The sequence below is a fragment of the Amphiprion ocellaris genome, chromosome 9 (genome assembly GCF_022539595.1).
Source record: "Amphiprion ocellaris isolate individual 3 ecotype Okinawa chromosome 9, ASM2253959v1, whole genome shotgun sequence".
NCBI classification, from domain to species: domain Eukaryota; kingdom Metazoa; phylum Chordata; class Actinopteri; family Pomacentridae; genus Amphiprion; species Amphiprion ocellaris.
In genome coordinates, this window is record NC_072774.1 from 2,287,448 (window position 1) to 2,314,520 (window position 27,073).

The 27,073-nt window shown below is 39.3% G+C and overlaps 1 protein-coding gene across 3 annotated transcripts in view; it reads right to left on the reverse strand.

Annotated features, from left to right (window-relative positions):
• Window positions 1-24,487, reverse strand: part of ephb6 (eph receptor B6) — a 69,262-nt gene extending 44,775 nt beyond the window's left edge. For 2 of the 3 annotated variants that reach the window (XR_008602796.1, XM_023270797.3), the window contains exons 1-3: window positions 24,348-24,487; window positions 22,894-23,020; window positions 3,583-3,647 (exon numbers count right to left, since the gene is read on the reverse strand). Coding sequence is in view for 2 of the 3 variants with exons in the window: in XM_023270797.3 (XP_023126565.1) it covers window positions 3,583-3,647; window positions 22,894-23,020 (192 nt within the window). In the remaining variant the exon portion in view is untranslated. Of the gene's footprint in view, window positions 1-3,582; window positions 3,648-4,891; window positions 5,164-22,893; window positions 23,021-24,347 lie in introns of those variants that run through there. The other variant, XM_055013772.1, reaches the window with a different exon arrangement.
• Window positions 24,488-27,073: the final 2,586 nt, after the last annotated feature.

Here is a 27,073-nt window from a genome sequence, read left to right on the forward strand (position 1 = left end):
TAATACACACCCCTAATACACACTATAATACACACTATACACATGATACACACCTAACACACAGTCACACAATTCACCTCTAATACACACTATAATACACACCCCTAATACACACTATAATACACACTATACACATGATACACACCTAACACACAGTCACACAATTCACCTCTAATACACACTATAATACACACCCCTAATACACACTATAATACACACTATACACATGATACACACCTAACACACAGTCACACAATTCACCTCTAATACACACTATAATACACACCCCTAATACACACTATAATACACACTATACACATGATACACACCTAACACACAGTCACACAATTCACCTCTAATACACACTATAATACACACCCCTAATACACATTATAATACACAGCCACGCAATTCACCTGTAATACACACACCATTAACACTATAATACACACTATACACATTATAATACACACTATACACACCGAACACACAGTCACGCAATTCACCGTTAACTCACACTATAATACACACTATACACACCACAATACACGGTATAATAAACACAAAGTCACGCAATTCATCCCTAATACACACTATAATACACACTATAATACATACAATATACACACAGTCACGCAATTCACCGTTAACACACAATACACAAAATACTAGATTGTTCATTGTTCTTTTGTCATTTGTGTGTCGTTTTTGTAATATTTTGTTGTTTTTTTGTCTGATTTTTGTTGCTTGTCTCATGTTTTTGTCGTATTGTGTTTCTTTTTTGTCATTTTTGTCTCATTTTTGTCGTTTGTCAAATTTTTTGTCTTTTTTGTCATTTTGTGTCTTGTTTTTGTAACATTTTGTCTCATTTTTGTAATATTTTGTCAAATGTAATGTCATTTGTTCATTTTTTGTTGCTTTGTAACTTTTTTGTCTCTTTTTTTGTCTCTTTTTTGTCTTGTTTTGTGTCATTCGTCTCATTTTTTTGTCATTGTTTCTCGCTTTTGTCGTTTTGTGTCTCGTTTTTATATTTTGTCTTGTTTTTACCATTTGTCCATTTTTTGTCACTTCCTAACTTTTTTGTCTCTTTTTTTTGTTTTGTTTCGTGTCATCTTATTTTTTTGCCTTTTGTGTCTCATTTTTGTAATATTTTGTCTTGTTTTTCTTGTTTTGTGTCTTTTTTTGTCTGATTTTGCTGCTTGTTTCATGTTTTTGGCATCTTGTGTCTCGCTTTTGTCTCGTTTGTCAATTTTTTGTTGTTTTGTTTCTCATTTTTGTAATATTTTGTCTTGTTTTTGTTGTTTTGTGTCTGACTTTTGTCGTTTTGTGGAATTGTCTTGTGAGCCAATACATTTACTGAGAGGATCCTCTGAGATGCAGCATTTGGTTTTCAAGGTAAACACCACGTTATATAAGAAACTCTGCAGATGACATGGACTCCTTCAGACCTCAGAACCTCAGAGGAAAATCATCCACAAAGACCCAGAATACTTTAAACACATCAGCATCTGAAGCACTAATGAAGGAAAACTTGAAAGTAAACGCAGCTCAGAGTCCTGAGCTCCGAGATGAGAAATAAAACGACCCAAAGCCGTGAAAGGAGGCGACAGATCTGAGAATCAGGAGGATTATCGCAGCTTTGTATTAAAATGAGTTCTGTTCGGCTTTTTTAAAGTTCTAGAGACAAAGGAAAAGGAAAGTTCCACCTCTGAATGGATCTAAAGATCTGCAGGAACTCCTTCAAACAGGACGGAGCGTTAACAAGAACACGAGAAACTGCAACCAATTAAATGAAGAAGAAAGAAAACATTAAATCTCTGCTCCAAAAAGGTTCTCGGGAAAGTTCTACTAATGGTTTCAGCAGCAAGTTTTCTTTTACTTCCCAGAATGTTCTCCTTAAAAGCAGAACAACTAAAGATGTTATAAAAATGTTTTGTGTTGTTGGACGCTGACGTCCTTCAAACTGAGAACGTTTTTCCTTCATTATCATGTAAAACTATGGAACATTTTACAGATTCTCTAATGGGTTCCTCAACAACATCGCCAGAACATCCTCAGAACATTTCAGCCAGAATGTTCCACATTACAGGAACATTTTCTAAAAATCATCTGAGGCCTCAATCACTTCCGGAAAACCTTTTTTGAATGTTGGTTTGAGAACTTTCTTCCTCTGACATCATGGAACGTTTCATAGATTCTCTAATATGTTCCCTCAACAACATTTCCAGAACGTCCTCAGAACATTTCAATCAGAATGTTTCACTTTCGTTAATAGATCACAATGCAGGAACGTTTTCTAAAAATCATCTGAGGCCTCGATCACATCTAGAAAACCTTTTTTGAACGTTGGGTTGAGAACGTTCTGCCTCTGACATCATGGAACGTTTTATAGAAGAACATTCGCTAATGGGTTCCCTCAACAACGTCCCCAAAACATCCTCAGAACATTGCAGGCAGTACATCACAGAAACGCCTTATGAAGAACATTCTGTCCCCTGATGTCTCAACAACATCTTGAAAACGTTGCATTAAAAGCGTCCTTTCTTTGTGAACATTGTGGAAACGTTTTTTGGAAATACGTTCTATAATGTGTCACCTCAACAAAACAGTTCAATGCTCCATCTGTAATATATCAGATTACAGTATTTTATTAATCAGTGCAAATTTGTGGTTATGAAACCAGTTTTGAAGGACATTTAAAACTGAACTCGTATGTCAGCATTAAAGGTGTAAATAACAGTATCATCAGCAAAAAGTCAAACAGAACAATGTGACTGTATCATAAAAATGGAAAAAAAAGGGGGCCCATGGTGGAACCCTGTGGAACACCCTTTCCCATAGTCACTGGTTTCAGTGAGAGCTACATAAATCAAATTCAACTTGTAGTTTTCACTTTTTCATTTGTATTTGTTTGACCCAAACAGACAATGTACATAAAATTAGCTTTCTTTTCTTTTATTTGCTCTTAAATTGTACCTGAAGAAAACTGAGAAAACAGACTTCTAAAAAGGCATTAGACCTCATTTTCACACTTTGGCTAAAATTTAAAAAGCAGTTTAAAAAAACAAAGAGTAATTTCAGTTTGTCAGAATCCATAACAGTCAACCGTCTTCGCCAAAACAGAAAAATAAATGAGATTACAAAGCAGAGTTTAGAAATCTTACGTGACCAGAAAGTCTGCTAAACTAGAAGAAACTGAAGTTACCAACAAGCCTTTGAGTTCGTAAAATGAATAACTAGTGTCAAATAGGATCGATTGAGGAGCCCAGAAGTCTTTTATCTACATTTATCATCACACAAACACCACTACAAACCTTAAAGCAACATTCAAACTGAATCGGTTTGTTGTTAATCTTCTCAAATGCTGCTTTTACATTCTTCTCACATTAAAGCCCAAATAAAACATCCACAGAGCCTCCATCTGAGTGAAACTTTAAAATCCAGCAGCAGCTTCAGAAACACGTCCACATACCAAAGTGTTTAATGCCTCATTAGCGTGAAACCACAAAAGCCTAACGGACAACGTGATTATAGCCCTGAACCTGGAACCAGATGGAGCAGCTGGAGAACACATGGACTCACCCCGGTGTCTGGATAGGTGGTCCAGCCCAGCTCCGAGGTCGACTCCGTGGTGTCCAGCAGCATCACTGGGGAGGAGGAAGACAAAGATAAGGCGTGAAATAACAGAAAACATGTGCAGCTTTCACTTTAGATCTATCCGCATTCCCTCCATGAGCTGATCACTGCAGGAACATCTGGTTTAAAGCTGCTGATGAGGACATTTTAGAGTTTTATTAAACCAAACAATTTCTGTCATGATTGATTCTGTGTTGAAAGGACGGGAGCAGAAAGAGGACAAACATCAGGAAGAAGTTTATTTGCAGACTTTAAACAAAAAGCAAAAATGAGGAAAGAACTCAACAAAACGTTTTTAATATCAACTCAATATGAAGTATTGGATAAATGGAGTATTTTTGGTGCTTTTTTGTGATTTTAAAGAAGAAAACATGTCTTTCAAACCCGCAAACGGACTGATAAATGCAATATTTTTGGTGTTTTTTGATATTTTTTGTGATTTTTAAGAAGAAAATACGTCTTTCAAACCCACCAGTGGGTTGATAAATGGAGCATTTTTGGTGTTCGTTATTTTGATGATTTTTAAAGAACAAAACATGTCTTTCAAACCCGTCAGTAGGTCTATAAATGCAGTGTTTTGGTGTTTTTTGGTATTTTTGGTGATTTTTAAGAAGAAAACGTGTCTTTCAAACCCAATGGGCTGATAAACGGAGTATTTTCTGGTGTTTTTTGGTATTTTTGGTGATTTTTAAGAAGAAAACGTGTCTTTCAAATCCACCAGCAGGCTGATAAATGAAGCATTTTTGGTGTTTTTTAAAAAGAAAATATGTCTTTCAAACCCGCCAGTGGGCTGATAAATGGGAGTATTTTTGGTATTTTTGGTGATTTTTAAGAACAAAACATGTCTTTTAAACACATCAGCGGGTCTTAAAAATCACACAATACAATGAAAGTTCTTGTTGTGGCTGTAAAAATGTAAATAGTTAAATATCTATAGTATGTGGAGACAACGTTTCTCTGGTTTCCTGCTGACAGAAGACTTCTATTGATCGCTGCTCAGCGGTTTAACAAACCGTCTGAAAAAGAGAAGTGAAACTGAATTTGTAATTATCAGCTGAAAGCCGCTGAAGTTTTGTCGCGCTTTGTGAAGTTTTCTTTTCCGATCGACCGTCCAGGTTCGTCTTTGATTTTTCCTCCCGGCAGTAAAGCCTCGGAGGCTCCAGCTGTGTGCATCTGTCAAAGCCGGTAACGGATTCAGAGCGCTGATGCATTCTGGCACCGAGTTCAGGAGTTTTAAAGAATTAAACTGATTGACCTGATGGGGTTCCGTGATTAAAGGTCAAATATTCCGGCTTTAAAAGGCCATAACAGTCACTGTCACATGCGGTTGGAGCTGATACCGTCCTAGTTTGGAGTCTCTTGTCGGCGTTTTGTTCCTGTTTTTGTTGCAGACGCCGGTTTCCTCTGAAAGCACCAGAATAGCTCAGCGGCTTTCTGCTGGAGAGTATTTTCCCATAATTTGTTTTCAGGTTTAAGTGCTTTAAAAAGCAAGCTGGCAAAGAAATTACAGACACACAAACACACACACACACACACACACACACACACACACACGGGCGACGCTGAGTGTCGACACATGGCAGCTGCCCACACAAAACCCAGAGCCCTCGAATGTTCCATTAGTATTCCAGAACCGAGGCGGCTGCTGCTGCTGCTGCTGCTGCTGCTGCTGCTGCTGCTGCTGTCTGGTTCTGCCGAGAGCCAAAGTTTTACCGTCACACCGAAACGTCAGAATCAGGTCTGGACTCGCTCACAGACGGAGTTAATGGAAGAAAAACTCAGCTCTAATTAGTCCAACGGAGACACGGAGCGTTGTGGGAGGAGGGAACGTCCACCTCAGATGAACAATTCTCCTCGTCCACATGAAGTTTCTATGTTTGGTGTCACAGAATCAGAAGGAAGCAGATGAACTGAGAGGATCAGGGTAAAATATATATATTTTAGGGCTTTACTGGACAGGTTATTAGAGAGGCACACAGGAAAGTAGGGAAAAGAAAGGGGGAAAGAGCTGCAAAGGGCTGTAAGCTGGAATCAAATCGAACCAAATTCACTGTGGTTCATTTTTCAATCTGAAGTCCTGCATCTCTGTGGAACCAGAACATCATTAAGAAGGACACGGAACTCAGAAATGTCTTCTGTCAGCAGGAAACCAGAGAAATGTTGTCTCCACATACTATAAACATTTAACTATTTACATTTTTACAGCCACTACAAGAACTTTCACTCTATGAAGTGTGGAAAAATAAAATCACCAAAATATCAAAAAACACCAAAAATACTCCATTTATCAGCCCACTTACGGGTTTGAAAGACACATTTTCTTTTTAAAAATCACCAAAAATACCAAAAAACACCCAAAATACTATTTGTGAGAACAAAATAAAGCAAGACTATTCTCAGGTGAGTCAGAAAACGTACCTGCAGAACAGAACTGTTAACATCCGTTAACGGATACGTGACATTTGAAGCATCACATCTGGGAGCTGGTATGAACAGAAATTAGTCGTAAATGATTTTCTTCAAACTAAGGTTGCTCCAACAGCCAGACAAAGAGAACATCACCACCAGAGACGTTCAGATTGTCTCTCATGATTGAGTGGATCAAACTAATAATTTGCCATTAACAGATTTGTAGGATTAATCTCCAGATGGAAACCCTCACCATCTCCTCCTCTCCTCAGTCTGTCTCCCTGTTTACAGCTCGTCTTCATGTCGATCTCACTGAATTCACACATTTTCCGTGGAGCCGGTCCAGGATCTGCAGCGATACGACGCGTACGGAGAACACAAATGGAGTGTGACAGCTCAGGATTAAGAGCAGCCACAGGCCTCAGAATAAATAGTTCTGTCTGGAATCGGAGGAATGAAGCCACCAAACCAGGATGTCTAGAGCCGCTCACTGGAATCACACAAACAATGGTTCCGATTTCGTTCTGAAACGGTTCTTCAAGGAGCCTTCAGCAGCTGAAGATCCGTTTATTGAGATGGATGCTTTTGTGTGCTTTACATGGTTCTTTAAAGTAGTAAAGATTATGGATAAATTGAGAATTTTTTGGCATTTTTGGTGATTTGTAAAAAGAAAACTTGTTTTTCAAACCTGCCAGTGGGCTGATAAATGGAGTATTTTTGGTTATTTTCAAGAAGAAAGCATGTCTTTCAAACCCCCCTGTTTGCTGATAAATGTAGAATTTTTGGTGTTTTTTGGTATTTTTGTTGATTTTTTAGGATGAAGATTTTTTGTGAATGTTGTTAAAGAAAATATTAGAAGTTTTACTGATACTTACTGATATATATATATATATATATATATATATATATATATATATATATATATATATATATATATATATAAACTTTTAAGGAATTATTGGAATTTTCTTCCTGAAAGTTTTGCAAATTTTCAGAAATTTGGGGAATTTTTTTTGCTGAATTTTTGGATTTTTTTCCAGACATGGAAACATTATTTTTTGGTGCCTGTAAATGAGGACAACAGGAGGGTTAAAGAACCTATTTTTGCTATTTTTGCAGCACCATTAATGAAGCCTAAATGAGCCGTTTTTTGATGCTTCTTTGGGGCACTTTTGCAGAAACGGTTCCTTAAAAAACTCTATTTTTTCTAGAGCTAAATGTAGCTCTTCAGTGTGTAGAACCATGTTCGGTTCCACGTTTGGTTCATCAACAGTCCTTCATTTGTCAGAATAAGTTGAGGTTCTGCAGAGACTCCATGAAGCTCCGTGACCTCATTAAGCAGCTTCGTGTTCCTATCAGAACAGAAACACAGAAACGCTGCACACGTGTCGTTTCAGATTCAATTAAGCGTCCGCTCCAGGAAACACCACGCATAAATAAAACACCACAACTATTCTGGCATTAATATTTATGCCTCCACTATTTAGCTTCTTGTCGCGGGGCCTCGGGGGCCCGGCGGTCCTCACGCTGCCGCCTGTACATGAGGATGACATGGAGGCTGTTCACGGGGCTTCATGCGTGTCTCATTGCGTGACATTAGCATGTTGAATAATTCACCGCGACATCTTCAGATAAGCGTTGAGTGCTGCACACCTTTCAGGGATTAGCCCGGGCCGAGGCTCCACTGCAGCCGGACAAAGGAGGGGACAGTAAAAGCTCCTTTATTTAACCCGTAGAAGCAGCGCTGCCATTGGTCCCTCAGACTCTCAGAGTTTGTCCTGGACAGTTTTTAAAGAAGTGCTGAGTCTGCAATCTGAGCTGAGTGCCGGTTAATGCACGGCTCCACTCTCCACGCTGTCATCTGTGTATTATTCATCCCACAGCGACAGCCGCCTCAAATCAGAAGCTCCATTATTGATGCAGAGCTGCTGTTTGTTTGGAGGACGCTTTATAGGAGCTCAGAGAGGAGACGGTCCCGTAAAAAACCAACCACAACCTCCAGCAGGACGCCCAGAAACACCTGGTTCTTCATGATCACAGTTCCACCTTCATACTGGGAATATTTTCAGGTGTTTCAGGTCCTTCAAGTCCATAGAGGTGGCTCCAGGTTTGTCACTTTTTAATGGACTTTTACCATCATTTCTGAGCCTCAGAACTTCATCGGTTCAGCAGATAGAACCATGACATTTAGGAGGAAAAACATGTTGGAGTTCTGCTAAAAACTGCAACTAAAATAACTAAAGCTGGAAAACTAACACAAAAAGAGACCAAGCAACCAAAAAAAGGGGCCAGAATGACTACAAAGAGAAGCAAAATCAGCACAAAAAAATGCACAATAAGCACAAAAAGACACAAAATCACCAGAAACAGGCTCCAAACTACCACAAAATGACACTAAATCACCACAAAAAGACTCAAAATCTATTGTGTGTGTCTTTGTGGTCATTTTATGTCTAATTACAGTTGCTATGTGTCTGGTTGTTTGGTGTCTCATTGTGGTTGTTTTGCATCTTTTTGTGGTCATTTTGAGTCTGATTGAGGTCATTTTGTGTCTCGTGATTATTTTGTGTCTTTTTGGGATTATTTTGTGCCTCTGTGATCATTTTGTGCCTATTTATGACTGTTTTGTGTGTCTTTGTGGGCGTTTTGCATCTTTTTGTGGTCATTTTGTGTCAGATTGCAGTTGTTTTGTGACTCTTTTTTCATTGCACAGAGTAAAAGAACCACAACTAAATGCAGACGTGCAAAAGCAGCAGTAAAGTGCATTATTTACAGTAAAATAAACATATTATTGTATGAACAGAGTGAACAGATGCATGAAGACTCTAATATATGAATATAACAGCTATGGATAGAATATATTAAAGATAATCTAGATGTACAGTCGGGATGAGAAATGCTACAGACTGACATTAAGGTACAGGAAGATAAACGGTTCTTTGAGTGTTTCAAAACAAGCCCGTGAAGAAAGACGTCGGCTGTTTGTTCCCATTTCAGACGAGTCCAGACTGAGAGGAGGGAATGTTTGACTGATGACAGACTCAGATTTAACTCTGAATTATTCCCTAAATGTCAGAGCAGCAGCTCCAGAGCTCTTCATGTTTGTCTACCTGGACCTGTCGCTGCCTGCAGAGCCTCATTACAGACTCTGTCATCTCACCTGGCTCTAACCCTGAACGCTGCGTTGCTGCAGCTGCACTTTCCTTCACAGACTTCCTGATAACGCCCTTCGATGTGTGCATGCTTATTTGTGGAATTGCGTTAATCCCCGGCTTCCTCCCTCCCACCTCTGTCTCGGCGGATCACTCTCATGCTGTGGTTTCTGGTAATGATGGTCTGGTGGAGGCCTCGGCCTTTGCTGGCTGTCTGTGGGTGGCAGCATCTGGAGCAGATAACGGACGGCTGGACGGACGAGCTAACGGGAGGCGAATGCTGCTCTGAACGCTGCTCTGAACGCTGCTCTGGACGCTGCTCTGGACGCTGCTCTGAACGCTGCTCTGGACGCTGCTCTGAACGCTGCTCTGGACGCTGCTCTGAACGCTGCTCTGAACGCTGCTCTGGACGCTGCTCTGAACGCTGCTCTGGACGCTGCTCTGGACGCTGCTCTGAACGCTGCTCTGAACGCTGCTCTAGACGCTGCTCTGGACGCTGCTCTGGACGCTGCTCTGAACGCTGCTCTGGACGCTGCTCTGGACGCTGCTCTGAACGCTGCTCTGAACGCTGCTCTGGACGCTGCTCTGGACGCTGCTCTGGACGCTGCTCTGGACGCTGCTCTGAACGCTGCTCTGGACGCTGCTCTGAACGCTGCTCTGAACGCCGCTCTGGACGCCGCTCTGAACGCCGCTCTGAACGCCGCTCTGGACGCCGCTCTGGACGCCGCTCTGGACGCCGCTCTGGACGCCGCTCTGGACGCCGCTCTGGACGCCGCTCTGAACGCTGCTCTGAACGCTGCTCTAGACGCTGCTCTGGACGCTGCTCTGAACGCCGCTCTGGACGCCGCTCTGAACGCCGCTCTGGACGCCGCTCTGGACGCCGCTCTGGACGCCGCTCTGAACGCCGCTCTGAACGCTGCTCTAGACGCTGCTCTGGACGCTGCTCTGAACGCCGCTCTGGACGCCGCTCTGAACGCCGCTCTGAACGCCGCTCTGGACGCCGCTCTGGACGCCGCTCTGGACGCCGCTCTGAACGCCGCTCTGAACGCTGCTCTAGACGCTGCTCTGGACGCTGCTCTGAACGCTGCTCTGGACGCTGCTCTGAACGCTGCTCTGGACGCTGCTCTGGACGCTGCTCTGGACGCTGCTCTGAACGCCGCTCTGGACGCCGCTCTGGACGCCGCTCTGAACGCCGCTCTGAACGCCGCTCTGGACGCCGCTCTGGACGCTGCTCTGGACGCCGCTCTGAACGCTGCTCTGGACGCTGCTCTGAACGCTGCTCTGAACGCTGCTCTGAACGCTGCTCTGAACGCTGCTCTGAACGCTGCTCTGGACGCTGCTCTGGACGCTGCTCTGGACGCCGCTGCACTGCAAAAACTCTCAATCTTACCAAGTCTATTTGTCTTATTTTTAGTCTAAATGTCTCATCCCACTTGATTTAAGATAAATTCACTTAATAAGAGACATTTCAGCAGATGGAGGGACTTGTTTTAAGACAATGCATCTTAAATATCTTGTTAAGTCAAACAATCTGGAAATTATCTTGTTTTGAATTGAATTTTATAAGAAAACTCAAAATAAGTTTCACCCTCGTGTCGTCCTGCGAGTCAAAATTGACCCGTTTTAAAGTTTGAAAATGTGGGAAAAAAATTTATTTTCACAGTGAAACTTCTGATGTCCACATTTTCAACATTTTTGGGAAAACTTTGAACATTTTTTGATGGAAAAAAAGAAATGTTAAAAATGCTTCTTCAGAACATTCACAAAAAAAAGTCAACCAAAATCCAGCGAAATTCACTGGATTTTGGTTGATTTTTTTATGTGAATGTTCTTAAAGAAAAGATTAGAAGTTTTACTGATATATATGGAATCACTTTAGATATTTTTAGGATTTTTTTGGAAGATTTTTACTCATTTTTTGAAAATATTTACAAGAATTTTCTTGCCAAATTTGGGGGATTTTTTTTTTTTTTTAAATAAAACTTTCAAGGGGAAATTTTAAGGAATTATTGGAATTTTCTTCCTGAAGGTTTTGCAAATTTTCAGAAATCTGGGGGAATTTTTTGCAGATTTTTTGGATTTTTTTCAGACAAGGAAACAATATTTTTTGCTGCCCGTAAATGAGGACAACAGGAGGGTTAATACATCTCAAATTAGGAGGTTACATGAAAGCAAAAATCTATTTTTGAGTGAAAAACTGCTATTTTTTAGCATGTCTGGCTTATTTTCAGACACCTAAGCTTGACAATCCTGGTAAAATAGAGCTTAAAATAAGTTTTCCCAGCTAATTTTAAGATCTCTGTATACTAAATATCATATCTTATTTCAAGAAATCTTACCAAGACATTTTTCACTTGTTCTATTGGCAGATTTTTTTCCACTTATTTCAAGGTAAAAGTCCTAGAAGTAAGTTCTTTTTTCTTGTTTTGAGAGCGGCATTTTTTCCAGTGTGCAGGCTCTGAGGGAGGATGTCTGTGTTACCTGTGAGCTCACTGTGGTGTCGAGGCGTTTTACACTCTCTCTGCTGTGTTAATATTAACACCAGGGTGTCTCCGCTGCCTGGAAAGTGCTGTAAAGTGGCGTACATGTGCTGCCAGAGAGGCGTGACACAACGACAGCGCTACACTTAGCGGCGCAGAGTGTCGGCGCTCGCATGGCCTCGCAGCAGAGCCGAGAGGGTCACTGAGCTGAGAGAACACTTCAGAATCAGGTCGCCTCGGCAGCACGGAGAGGAAAAACACAGGCCCTCCTCCATCATAATCCTCACTTTCTGCTTTGTTCTCCCCGCGTCAGTCCAGATAAAATCTATCTAATCTGATAAAAATCCCCTGACCTCAGAATCAGCTGATTTTAGATCGACATCATGCTGGGAATATTTCAGAGCTCCAGGTCCCTGAAGTCCATAGAGGTGGCTCCAGATTTAGCACTTTTTAATGGACCTTTTCCATCATTTCTGAGCCTCAGAACTTCATCAGTCCAGCAGATAGACACATGACATTTAGAAGGAGAAACATGTTGGAGTTCTGCTAAAAACTGACACCACATCACCGCAAAAAAGGCACAATCGCCACAAAAACATGTAAAATCACAATAGAAGAACACAAAATCACAACAGAAAGAGGCAAAATTGAGAAAAAGTCACAAAATCAATACAAAAAGATGTAAAATCACCTCAAAAAATGAAAAATCACGAGAAGAACACAATACCACAACAAATAGATGAAATTATGACAAAAAAAGTCACTAAATCAACATAAAAAGAGGCAAAATCACTGGAAAAAGATGCCAAAATACTACAGAGAGACATAAATCGCCTCATAAAGATGCAAAAATACAACAAAACGCACAAAATTACCAGAAAAAGATGCAAACTCACCACAAAATAATGAAAAGTGACAACAAAAAAATCACTACAAAAATGGGCGAAATTATGACAAATAGTTGCAAAATCACCATTTAAAGATGCAAAATGACCACAAATTAATCACTTTTTAATGGACCTTTTCCATCATTTCTGAGCCTCAGAACTTCATCAGTCCAGCAGATAGAACCATGACATTTAGGAGGAAAAACATGTTAGAGTTCTGGTAAAAACTGCAACTAAAAGAACTAAAAAAGCTGGAAAATTACCACAAAAAGAGACCAAATCGCATAAAAGGGTCAAAATTACCACAAAGAAAGACAAAATCAGCACACAAAAAAGTAAATATATCACAAAGGGACATAAAATTTCCACAAAAAGATGCAAAATGACCACAAAAAGGTCAACACTACCACAAACTAACACAAATCAGCAAAAAAGAGACAAAAGCACCACAAACAGGATCCAAGTTACCACAAAATGACTTCAAATCACCACAAAAATAAATGAATATACCACGGAAAGACACAAAATCTCCAGAAAAAGATGTACAGTTACCACAAAGATACTAAATCACCACAAAAAGATGTAAAATTACCTCAAAAATAAGTGAATATACCACAAAGACACTCAAAATCTCCACTAAAAGATGTAAAATTACCACAAAGAACCATCTGAATGTTCATCTCCAGTAACTTTATTAATGATCAGAGTTCTACCTTCATAATGTGAATATTTCCACACTTCCAGGTCCTTGAAGTCCATAGAGGTGGGTCCAGATTAATCACTTTTTAATGGACTTTTTCCATCATTTCTGAGCCTCAGAACTTCATCATTCCGGCAGATAGAACCATGACATTTAGGAGGAGAAACATGTTGGAGTTCTGCTTGAAACTGCCACTAAAATAACTATAAAGGCTGGAAAATTACCACAAAAAAGACAAATTAAACACAAAAAGAGACGAAGCAACCAAAAAAGGGTCAAAATGACCACAGAGACACAAAATCAGCATGAAAAGACCCGAAAATCACCACAAGAAGAGGTAAATATACCACAAAAAGATGCAAAATTTCCACTGAAAGATGCAAAGTAAACAGTTTTTTTCATTTTTGACAGTTTGGTCGATATTTGTGCAACACTTCTGTCCCTGAAACAGGAAATGCTCTTTTAAGATACATTTTTATTGAATTTTTTTTGCACAAAGTTAGTTTTGTAATGTTGAATACAATCTTTTCATTTTTTTCCCTCTGTGGTTGTGATTAAAGGTGAGAAAATAAGTGACTTTTCACTGCAGGAACTTGAGGATCAAGCAGCTAATCTTTCCTTTGGGTCTCAGTTTAACCTTTAGATTCCTATAACTTGGATGGAGAACAAACAGTAGTTAGTGAAGAAACTCCAGCTGGACAGAAAACATGTAGTTCTCTGGTTTATATCAGTGTAGTGTGACTAAACTAACCTGGATTAGGAACTATTTTCTCCCATGAAAATGTCTCTGGAAGGTTTTCTACAGGACGGTTCCTGCAGTTGGAATAAAAGATTCTCTAGAACAAGTTCCTGCAGTAAAACCCTCCATTCACTTGTTCATAAAACCGTGACTGAATGTTTTTTCAGTGAGCTGCTTCAGCATCCTGTTGTTTGTTCTCTGCAGGTCGGGACAAGCGTTCAGTAATCAGGTGATGCTTTTCTGGCAGATTTTTACTTTTCCTGCCAACGTTAGGGTTGGGTTTGGGGACTAAAACATGTCTCTCGTAGCGAGTCCAAAAACAAGATGGAACTGGCTGGGATCAAACCTGGGTCACCAGGTGAGCTAACCAGCTAGCACATTAGCATTTAGTGGCAGAAATCAGAGCGAGGGAGGGAAGTTTAGGGCTAAAAAAGAGAGGTCAAAAGGCTAAAATTAAATATGGGGGAGTTATGGAAGGTTGACAGTTAACCCTAACCATTCAGCTTTTCCAGGATTATTTGTCCTGCAAGTTGTCTGCACATAAAACCATCCACACATCGGAGAAGGACTAAAATCTATACAACTCTTGCTAATAAAAACATTCCAAGCCAGTCAGAAAGTCAAAATCCAGTGATTCCTCTGATAATTTTGTCCTTATTGTGATTTTTTTAAACAACTTAAAACCCGCCTGTGACAAGCAGCTTCCAACAAGCTTTGAAACTTCTTGAAAATGACTCAAAAACTGTACAAAAGCAAGTAAAACAGACAACAGAGGATGTACAGTTTAATCAGGCCAGGCTGAATGTGTGTTAGAATATATAGATACCAGTTATATGATGGTGCAAATTTGGTCAAAAATGTTTTTTTTCTACTCCAATATTCCACAAACCATATTCCAATTGGTGAACCAGTCCAATAATGGTCCCAACTGGAAGAACTATTAAAATACTGTTACTGTTTACACTAAACTTTGGAACAGATCTAAAATGTCACACAAGATTACTTCTAATCTGCCAAAAATGAGATAAACTATTTGAATGCTTTGAAAATGTCAAATGATTAAGAAGTTATCCAAAATGACTAAATGGTCAAAAAAGCTTTGAAACTTACCAAAAACAACAAAAAAACTTTCCAAATTATTCAAAAATTGTTTAAAAGAATTCAAATCTGTCCAAACTCACTTGAAACTTTTCCAAAATTAGTTAAAATTGGTCTAAAATGCTTTGAAACTTCTTGAAAATTACTCAAAAATTGTACAAAATGTGGTGAGTTTGCATATTTCTGTGGTAGTTTAAATCTTTTCACGGTAGTTTTACATCTTTTTGTGGTGATTTTGCATCTGTTTGTGGTAGTTTTATATATTTTTGTGGCCATTGGGCATATTTTTGTGGTATTTTTTTTGCATCTTTTTGTGGCGATTTTGCATCTGTTTATGGTGATTTTACATCTTTTCATGGTAGTTTTAAATATTTTCGTGGTGATTTTACATCTTTTTTGTTGATTTTACATCTTTCTGTGGTGATTTTGCAGCTTTTTGTGGTAGTTTAAATCTTTTTGTGGTAGTTTAAACCTTTTTGTGGTAGTTTAAATCTTTTTGTGGTAGTTTAAACCTTTTTGTGGTAGTTTAAACCTTTTGTGGTGGTTTTGCATCTTTTTGTGGTGATTTTAAATCTTTTCGTGGTAGTTTTAAATATTTTCATGGTGATTTTGCATCTTTTTGTGGTGATTTTACATCTTTTTGCGGTAGTTCTACATCTTTCTGTGATGATTTTACATCTTTTCATAGTGATTTTTTGCATCTTTTTGTGGCATTTTGTGCGTTTTATCAAATTTGGTCCAAAAATGTTTTTTTCTATTCCAATATTCCACCAACCATTAAACCTTTTTCACCCTAAAAGGCTGATCTTATTTCCTGTGAATGGCACCAACAGGAGCTATAAAAATGCAGTGTACATTGCCAGTCAGTCACACTTTATGGGAACAAAAATATAAAGATATGTCCAATATTCTAACATGCATTGAGCAGATATGACGGTGAAACCTGTTCATTAATGGTCCCAACTGTTTTGGGCTTCAGACGCTTAATAAAAGGATCTGGAGGTAGCATTTAGTTGGTGTTATTTTGGGTCTAGAAGTTTACGGATTTGGAAAGACAGAGGCAACCATGACAGAAGCTCCTGTGACCCAATAAAAGTCGAGGTTGCCGAAAGTCTCAAGACAAAAATATCCTCATCAGTCGAGTCTCAGATACCAAATGTGCAAAAAGGAAATCTGGAGTCGAGCGCAGCCAGAAGAATGTAAAAGTTGCATGAAAGTAAACAGGAGAAGAAAACAGCGAGTTCCCATCAAAGCAGAAACCTGCTGCTCACATATTTTCATCCCGTCTCCACCCTGGAAATCTGAGCTGAGCCCTCTGAAAGCTCATTCTGTCGTTCAACGCTGAAACTTTCTCTCAGTTGCTTCCCTCGGTGCCAAAACTGCGACCGCAGAGCTGCAGCTTTAATGTGAAACTCTAAACTACCAACTGCATTCCAGCATTGCAGCACGTCGACTCGTTGGTCTCTCTTCCTCAGAATGACGCCATCAGTCACGACTCTGAATGAAGTCGGACCGCCTCGGGCTGCAACCGCTCGCTGCACAAGCGGCAGATGTGTGATTCATTGTGGGAGAAGCGGCCGAACGTCGTTACTGAGCTCCGAGCAGAAACCGTGCAGCTCTTAAAACTACACGCTGGAGCTAAAAATAAAAGCAGGTCACGGCGAAGTGTTGCACCGATGCAGCGTCCTGCATTCTGCACATACAGGAGGGTCATTCTGGATCGATGCACGGAAACCTCCACACAGGACCGCCTCATGTTGGACCGATCTTTAATCTGTGCATTCATCAAGTAAAACATGTTTAAAATCAGTCTGTGGATCGATGTTTGAAGCTATAACCTGAGAAATAATGTCGCTGGAGTCCTGAAGTTTTACAGCTTTATTGATTTGTACGTCTGCTGCTCTGATAGAAAAACACAGAGAGATGAGATCCACAGAGGTTTTAGGCCTCATAAATGTTCTCCAAAGAACTTTAAATTCTTTGTGCACCTACTCAAATTGCCTAATTTCTTCCATTAGAACACTTTAATCATGATAATAATAATAAGTTTTATTTGTAATGCACTTTTAATTCAGGCAAAATCTCAAAGTGCGCTAAAATGCCTCTAAATGTTCTAAAATGACACAAAAATTAGGGAAAAAAGACACAAAACTGACACAAAAATTTGCAAAAATGACACAAAGACACAAAACTGACAAAAAAATGCCACAAAAAATTGCTAAAATAACACAAAAATTGCACAAAAATCCACAAAATTGACACAAAAGACTGCTGATGCTAGAATACTATTCTAGCATCAGAACCTTCTCGAGTTCCACAAACAACATTTGTGTAATTTTAGCAAATTTTTGTGTCCATTTAGCAAGCTTTTGCGAAATTTTTGTGTCAGTTTTGTGTCTTTTTTTACTCATTTTTGTCATTTTAGAACATTTTTGAGGCATTTTTGCGTCTTTTGTGTCAGCTTTGTTTCTTTTTGTGTCACTTTTGCAATTTTTTGAATCATTTTAGCAATTTTTTGTGACATTTTTTGTCAATTTTGTGTCTGTCATTTTTGCAAATTTTTGTCAGTTTTATGTCTTTTTTTAATAATTTTTGTGTCATTTTAGAACATTGTGTATCATTTTAGCGTCTTTTGTGTCACTTTTGCAAAATTTTGTGTCATTTTTGCAAATTTTTGTGTCATTTCGTGTCTTTGTGTCATTTTTGCAAATTTTTGTCATTTTGTGTCTTTGTGTCATTTTTGCACATTTTTGTGTCAGTTTTGTGTCTTTTTTCCTCATTTTTGTGTCATTTTAGAACATTTTTGAGGCATTTTAGCATCTTTTGTGTCAGTTTTGTGTCTTTTTGTGTCACTTTTGCAAAATTTTGTGGCATTTTTGCAAATTTTTGAGTCTTTTTGTTGGTTTTGTGCCTTTTTGTGTAATTTTTGCAAATTTTATGATGATTACGATGATAATCTGGTCAAAAAATGTCCACCTTTTCTGCAACTGGCACCAAAGGCTTTTTTTAAAAAATCGATTATGGTGCCAATTTGAGGCATAATTTAAGAAAAATAAAATGTTTTTTGCATCTATGGCAGAGAACAAACTCTGTCAAATGAAGTTTTAAAAGCCTTCAATCAGAATTTATGACATTCCAGAAACAGCTTTAAGGTTTTCTTTTTGTCTGAAGCCGTAGAATCAGCTGCAGTCTGGTGTGTTTTAGTTAATTCGTCGTATTTCCGTCGTGCATCGAGCGGCTTTAGCCCGTTTGGTGACACTGGGATCGGTGCTACGACCCTCCAGATAAATCTGCTCACAGCCGCTGACCTACATTTACTCACCGTATACAAAACTCTGCTTAAACATCGATGCTTCAGCATTAAAGGATCTGATGAAGGAGCCATCAGGCTGCCACACTTTGAGTCCGTTTTATTGCTAATGCACCTCGATTTTAAATTCCTCCTCATTGATTTACTGCTGCTTTAACCTTCGTGTCGTCCTGTGGGTCCAAACTGACCCGTTTTAAAGTTTGAAAATGTGGGGAAAAAAATATATTTTCACAGTGAAGCTTCTGACGTCCACATTTTCAACATTTTTGGGAAATCTTTGAACATTTTTTAGTGGAAAAAAAGAAATGTTAAAAATGTTTCTTAAGAACATTCACAGAAAAAAAAATCCTGCAAAATTCGCTGGATTTTGGGTGATTTTTATGTGAATGATCTTAAAGAAAATAGAAGTTTTACTGATATATATGGAATCACTTTAGATATTTTTAGGATTTTTTTGGACAATTTTGACTCATTTTTTGAAAATATTTACAAGAATTTTCTTGCCAAATTTTGGGGATTTTTTAAAATAAAACTTTTAAGGGAAACTTTTAAGGAATTATTGGAATTTTCTTCCTGAAGGTTTTGCAAATTTTCAGAAAATTGGGGAATTTTTTTTGCAGAATTTTTGGATTTTTTTCAGACAAAGAAACTGTATTTTTTGGTGCCCGTAAATGAAGACAGCAGGAGGGTTAAATGCAATCAAATGAGAGGAGAAAGTGCAGGAGGCTCAGACTCTTGTTGGCTGCTGTCTGCTGCTCTATCTGCTGTTAATTAACAGATTAGCCTCCTGTGCTGCCATAAGCTGCTGCTGCTTCAATTAACCAAAGTGTGATCAGAAAACAAACCGTCTCAGTGGGAGTCATAGTCACTCAGAACATTCCTGGATCAATTCACCACGTTTTTAAAAAAGTTCAGGCCGAACCGTCCCACATTTGTCTGTGTTTTTCTCTGCATTCATACCTTATTCAGTAAAAACAGGATTTTAGCAACTCTTCCAGTTGGGAGCATCAATGGACCGGTTTCATCATCAGCTGCTCTTTTTTTTCATCCTTTTGTACGATTTTTAAATTTTAGACCATTTTTATCTAATTTTGGACAAATTTAAAATCACTTTATATAGATTTGAGTTCTTTCAGACATTTTTTGAGTCATTTGGGAGTTTTTTTGTTGTTTGTTGACAGGCTTCAAAGCTTTCTGAAGGTTTGTCTAATGTTGTTGAAACTGAACTTATTTTTCTGAAGAAATTTCAGGTTGTTCATAATTTAGTTTTGTTTCATATCATTTGTCTCGTGTTTTGTCATTTTGTTTCTCACTTTTGTGTCTTATTTTTGTAATATTTTGTCTTGTTTTTGTTGTTTCATTGTCTGACTTTTGTCATTTGTCTCGTGTTTTTGCCATTTTGTGTTTTCTTTTTGTCTCACTTGTGTTTTTTGTCTTATTTTTCATCATTTAGTGTTTTGCTTAATTCGTTGCTTTGTGTGTCATTTGTGTCATTTTGTGGTTTTTTTGTCTTGCTTGTATTGTTGTTTTGATTCTGGCTTTTGTCATTTTTTTGTCTTGTTTTTGTCATTTGTCCATTTTTTTTGTTGCTTTCTAACTTTTTTGTCTAATTTTTTGTCTGCTTTTTGTTTTGTTTCATATTGTTTTACTCATTTTTTGTCGTTTGTGTTTCATTTTTGTCACTTTTTGTCTCTTGTTTTGTTTCATGTCGTTTCTCAATTTTTTGTCGTTTGTCTCGTTTTTGTCGTTTTGTGTTTCCTTTTTGTCTCGCTTGTGTCTTTTTTGTCGCTTTGTAACTTTTTCAGATTTTTTGTCTTTTTTTGTTTTATTTTGTGTTGTGTCTAATTTTTTTTGTCATTTTGTGTCTCATTTTTCTAATATTTTGTTTTGTTTTTGTTGTTTTTGTCTTTTGTTGTCTGACTTTGCTCGTTTTGATCATAAAGTAAAATCCTCTATCGTTCAGCTCCAGGTGACTAAATGTTGTGTTCCTTTGTAGACACTCTGTGATCTGGAAGTTGTAATGTGGAAATGATGAACTGAGGCATAAAGTGGTTGAAATTTCACTTATATTTCTTAAGAAGTTTCAGGTTGTTCATAATGTTTTGTAAAAAGATAATTCCTTAAATGTGAACATTTTCAGAATATACTTTTTTGCACTAAACCAAAGGAAATATTTGGATTTTATAGGTTATTATGCTGTGATTTTACTGGTCAAACTGGGCTGAGTGTGGCTTCTGAATTTAAATGACTCGAAAATTCTGCTTTTTTTCAGAACCAACGTCATCTGAAAGGCCCTGAACTAGAGGTTTATTATTTACAGCGTTTAGTGTTTCATCAGATCATCACGTTTTTAATTTGAGAACTAACCGCAGCTGTCAGATAAACGGAGCGTGACGAGGAGGAAATAATCTGCTGCGTAACTGGAATGAACGTTGTTTTAATATTTGGAACCTCTGCAGGAAATAAAGCGGTGGAATATTTACTGTGAGCTAAAGTTAACTGGTTCAACGTCTGGGTTTGTGCAGCCGTTCAGGACGACATAAATCCCTCTAACGACGACGGGGTAATTTGTGGAAACGTTTGGCCGAGCATCGCTGCATCTCCGCTCATGCGTGAAGAGCCGGAGGGGCATCAGGTGTGTTCCTGCACCGGCAACACGCAACCCTGAGCCCAGATCAGCGGCAGCAACGCTCCAGGAACGTTTGTCTGCGTGAGAAGGAGCAGATTTACAGATTCAGGAGGCAGAAATGACGGCTTTTAGTGGTCCGTGGTGTGAGAACGGAGAGGAACGAGGCCAGATCCAGACAGACGGTGAAGGTTTCAGACGTGGATCAGACCGACATCACTCATGACATCACTCATGACATCACTCATTACATCATCCACCGGTTTCCAGTGGGTTAATGCAGCATTAGACACAAACACAGTCAGAAACTCGGCAGCTTCTCTGTCGTTCCGTCTCATCTCAGTCCAGACCATCTGTCACAGCCCTCACACACACACACTGCTACACGCACACACACACTGCTACACACACCTCCAGTAAAACCACAGAAGAAGAATCTGAACAGGTGCAGCTTCACCGACACCAGACTTTAAAGTTACAGAAACGCGATGGAGGAGCTGCACACACGGACAGAGTGTGTGTTAGTGTGTGTAGAGTGTGTGTAGGGTGTGTGTTAGTGTGTGTAGAGTTTATAGAGTGTGTAGTGTGTGTATAGAGTGCGTATTGTGTGTACAGGCTGACTACGAAGAGCACGGAAGCTTCTGTTACTAAACACACAAATACACACAGATATATACACACAGGTGCACACACACACACATATGCACACAAACATGCACAGATATTCAGATACACACTCATGAATGCAGCTACTACATATATGTATGTATATATTCAGATAAACACACACACCTATTTATACACAGACACACAAATTTACAGAAGCACACAAACACACTTGTTTACACAGGTACACACACACACACACACACACACACACACACACACATATATACATACATACAAGTACACACACAAACGCACATATAGAATACACAAACACACATATAGAATACACATAAACACACATAAACAGATGCACACGCACACAACTGTACAGACACAAACGTACACATATATACAAAAACACACTTTATACTCAGATACACACACATACATACATATATACTAATAAACACACACATGCACACACACACGCACATATATATATAGAAACATGCAAACACACTTATTTATACACACACACTTACAGACACATACTCACACACACACGTTCCTGCAGCTACACACAGACACACACTCGTAAAGGCAGCTTGAGTCATCTAATTGTCGCAGCTCCTCAGCTCTGATCTGACATTTATGGACACACTCTCTCTCTCTCTCACACACACACACTCTCACTCACACACACTCTCACAGACACACACTTTGTGAGACTCATGAAGCTTTTTGAAGCATTTAAACAGTTAAAGATCCTCAGTAGCGGAGACTTTAAACACTTTAAACTCTTTAACTGTGGTTCAGTGGGTCGGTGGTTCAGTGGGTCGGTGGTTCAGTGGGTCGGTGGTCCGGTCCATCCTTGTGGGGGGGTTTACGAGTGACACGGGTGGCTTCAAAGGGGGTCAACGAGTCCCAACAACTTAGTATTCATTTGTCTACAGCCTGATTTCCATAATCTTTTGTCGGATCCCACCTGGTTCCTCAGAGTCCGTCTGATGTTCTCCAGTAAATCTGCATTTTAAAGCTGAGTGGAGCTGCTGCAGATCAGAGCTTCATCAGGAGGCTTTACCCAGACCAGAGCAGCAGGTCTGGACCAGAGCAGCAGGTCTGGACCAGAGCAGCAGGTCTGGACCAGAGCAGCAGGTCTGGACCTCTGTGATCCAGACTGAAGCAGGTCTGGACCTCTATGGTGGTCTGAATCCTCACACAGCTACAGAGAAAAGAGTTTTTCTTACCTTCCTCGGCTGAGTTGGGCTGAACGAACAGACAGAGGGACAGAAAGACTCTCCACATCTCCACGACTGAATGACTGAGAGGAGGCTGGGAGGCAGAGAGGGAGTCTGGGGGAGGAGTCTGATCCATCTGACGGAGGAGGAGGAGGAGGAGGAGGATGAAGAGAAATATTTACTGAGCGGCAAAGAGAAGCTGCCAAACAGAGGTGGTAAACAAAGAGGGTTGTCAGAGAGACGCAGAAACAGACCGAGGAGTTCCATTCATCTGAGGGACAGGAACAGAGACGGAGTTTATATCTGACAGAGAGTTTAATATCTGACAGAAACTGAGTTTAAATATAACAGAAACAACAACAGGCAGAGTTTAATATCTGCAGAAAGACAGATTTCTTATTTTTGACTGTTTTCAACAACCTGAACCTGCACATCATTGTTCTGACAACAAAAAAACAGCAAAACAAAAGCTAAAATTCTGATTATTCTCTCTGTTTTTACTGTTTCTAGATGATAAATAATGTCATTTTTGTGAGTGCTTCGAAGATTTCGTCAAAACATCCGAATTTCTTCTCCATTTTTCTGGTTCTTTTGTTGTTCTGCTCTGATAAACACACGGTTTAGTTCCAGGTTTTGCATGTGGGTCCAATAACTTTAATACTAAATATGGTTCTAGTCTGGTTTGTCCACAGATTCACCAGTTTGTGCTGCAGAAACAAAAACAAGTGTCTGACAGAAAGACAGACAAAGAGAGAGTTTTAAAAACAAAAACACAAGCGAGACAAAAAGGAAACACAAAACAACAAAAACATGAGACAAACGACAAAAAAAGTTTTTAAAAAGGGACAAAAAGTAACCAAAACAAGACAAATTTTACAAAAATGAGACACAAAACAACAAAAACAAGAAACAAAATGACAAAAAATGACATGAAACAAAACAAAAAAGAGACAAATAATTAGACAAAAAAGGTAGTTAAAAAATGGAAACAACAAAACAATGAACAATCTAGTATTTTACTTTTTGATCAAAACAACTTGTCATGGTCTAGAAATTATTTTAAATTTATACTTTTACTAATTTACAGTTAATGTCTTCTCTGTATTTTTTACACTTTGAGGGCCGGACTGGACCCTCTGGAGGACCGCTTTTGGGCCGCAGGCCGCATGTTGGACACCCCTGGTCTAAAAGTTTTAAATCTGTCTGTGAGTTTTGGGCTGCAGAGAATTCATCAAAAACCTTTATTTCTTTGACATATTGCTTCTTCTGCTTTGATAAACAGACGGTTTAGTTCCAGGCTTTTCACGTGGGTCCGATAACTTTAATATAAGATCTAAATTCTAGTCTGGTTTGTTCACAGATTCACCCGTTTGTGCTGCAGAAAGTCTGACACAAACAAAGACAGACAGTTTTAAATCGGACTCAAACAAAGGCGGAGAGACAGTTTTATATCTGAGACAAACCTGGTTTTGCGTGAAAGCGGAACAAAGCCAGAATAAACGACTGAACCGGTTCTTCTAGCCTCAAACTGTTTGGACTCGTCTCCATTTATCCTCCACATGTCTGGACTCTCTGCTTCCTCCTTTAGTTTGTGGTGGGTCGGTGCAGCAGCGCCCCTCTCTGGCCTGCTGCCGTACTGCAGCTTGTTGATGCCTTCATGCTCCAGTTGCTGCAGTGATTGGTGCTGAAAGCTGCAGAGATGTTCCTCTGACACAGTTCCCATCAGCCTGCGGCTCCCAGGAAACTTCTCTGGTGTTCAGCAGCGACTTCACAGCTGCCATCAAACGTCTCTTTGTGTTTAGAGACACAAAAATATTCTACAGTTAACTCTCTGAACCCGCAGGGGCATCTCAGTTTAACACTGAGGTTCAGTTTAACTCTGAGGTTCAGTTTAACTCTGAGGTTCAGTTTAACTCGCTGAGGTTCAGTTTAACTCGCTGAGGTTCAGTTTAACTCGCTGAGGTTCAGTTTAACTCGCTGAGGTTCAGTTTAACACTGAGGTTCAGTTTAAGATAAGATAAAGTTCTTTATTTCTCCCCACTCCAGGGGAAATTTACATTGTTACAGCAGCTTTATTTACAATATATACAAGGGTGGCAAAATTTTTTAACAGAAAAAATAAAAATAAAAATAAAGTTTAAAAGTGCAGAGATGTGCAGTGCAAGAATGTCAGTGCAAATTTTATGGTTTGGGGTGGTAATGATATAGTCCAGTTTATGTTAACATCAGCCAGTGATGCTGATGTTGTAAAGTCTTCTAGCAGATGGGATGAAGGACCTGCGATAGCGCTCTTTCTTGCAGGGTGGATGTCTCAGTCTGCTGCTGAAGGAGCTGCTTAAAGACCCCACAGTGTCATGCAGTGGGTGAGAGGGATTGTCCATGATGGATGTGAGCTTTGACAACATCCTCCTCTCACCCACCTCCTCTATGGAGTCCAGGGAACAGTCCAGGACAGAACCAACTCTGAGGTTCAGTTTAACTCTGAGGTTCAGTTTAACTCGCTGAGGTTCAGTTTAACTCACTGAGGTTCAGTTTAACTCTGAGGTTCAGTTTAACTCGCTGAGGTTCAGTTTAACTCGCTGAGGTTCAGTTTAACACTGAGGTTCAGTTTAACTCTGAGGTTCAGTTTAACTCTGAGGTTCAGTTTAACTCGCTGAGGTTCAGTTTAACTCTGAGGTTCAGTTTAACTCTGAGGTTCAGTTTAACTCTGAGGTTCAGTTTAACTCTGAGGTTCAGTTTAACTCTGAGGTTCAGTTTAACTCGCTGAGGTTCAGTTTAACTCTGAGGTTCAGTTTAACTCTGAGGTTCAGTTTAACTCTGAGGTTCAGTTTAACTCGCTGAGGTTCAGTTTAACTCTGAGGTTCAGTTTAACTCTGAGGTTCGGTTTAACGCTGAGGTTCAGTTTAACTCTGAGGTTCAGTTTAACTCTGAGGTTCAGTTTAACTCTGAGGTTCAGTTTAACTCTGAGGTTCGGTTTAACGCTGAGGTTCAGTTTAACTCACTGAGGTTCAGTTTAACTCACTGAGGTTCAGTTTAACTCGCTGAGGTTCAGTTTAACTCTGAGGTTCAGTTTAACTCACTGAGGTTCGGTTTAACTCGCTGAGGTTCAGTTTAACTCACTGAGGTTCAGTTTAACTCGCTGAGGTTCAGTTTAACTCTGAGGTTCAGTTTAACTCACTGAGGTTCAGTTTAACTCACTGAGGTTCAGTTTAACTCGCTGAGGTTCAGTTTAACTCACTGAGGTTCAGTTTAACTCGCTGAGGTTCAGTTTAACTCTGAGGTTCAGTTTAACTCGCTGAGGTTCGGTTTAACTCGCTGAGGTTCAAACAGACTGTCCATGTGCATCCCATAATATTAGAACTATGCGTCCCAGTCTGGTTTGTCCACTGGTTTCTCTGGACTTTACTGGGCTGAAGGTTGAACCTGTTATTTGTACAAAACCCACACGGACCAACAGCCCAGTTTGTTCTATTAATCAGTCAAATCTGATCAAACAAATTCTTATTTTGGATTCAGTGTGAATAAATGATAAATGAGCTTCTTCAAAATATTCTCAGAAACTGAAATCTGTTCATCCAAGATTAAACTGCAAACAGAAACTGCTTTAAATGCAATTAATATTGATAAAAATAAAAAACATTTCACAGATCCCAAATGGATTATTCTGTTTTCTTGCTGCTTTAACTAAAGAAAGATAAAGAATTCTAACAGGACTGACAGAATAATTGACTAAATTCTCAATAAATTCTAATAAATAACAAAAACAAGCATTAATTGAAGCTGTTTGTGTTCTTTTTAAAACATAAATAAACCAAACATCCTCTGAGAAGCAGCTCTTCTAGACCAGAGCCTCATAAACCAACAGCAGAGTTTCCTTCATTTCTGAATAATTCCCTGCATGGAAAACATCAGCACACGCATGAATTTATTATTTAAACCAACTGTGCAGCAGCAGCAGGAGAACTAAAGTCTAACAGAATATTTCAGGCTGTTTATGAACAAACACTGAATCACTAACGGAGGTTTCAGCAGCTGGAACCAAACAGAAACCAGACAAACTGAATTAAATCACATTTAACAAACATCTGGATCGATGAGAAGCCAACATTAAAGTTTCATGTGTACAAACTGGGGACTAAATGTCAACAAAAATAAACTTTCTTTAGAGGAATAATTCATATTTATGTCA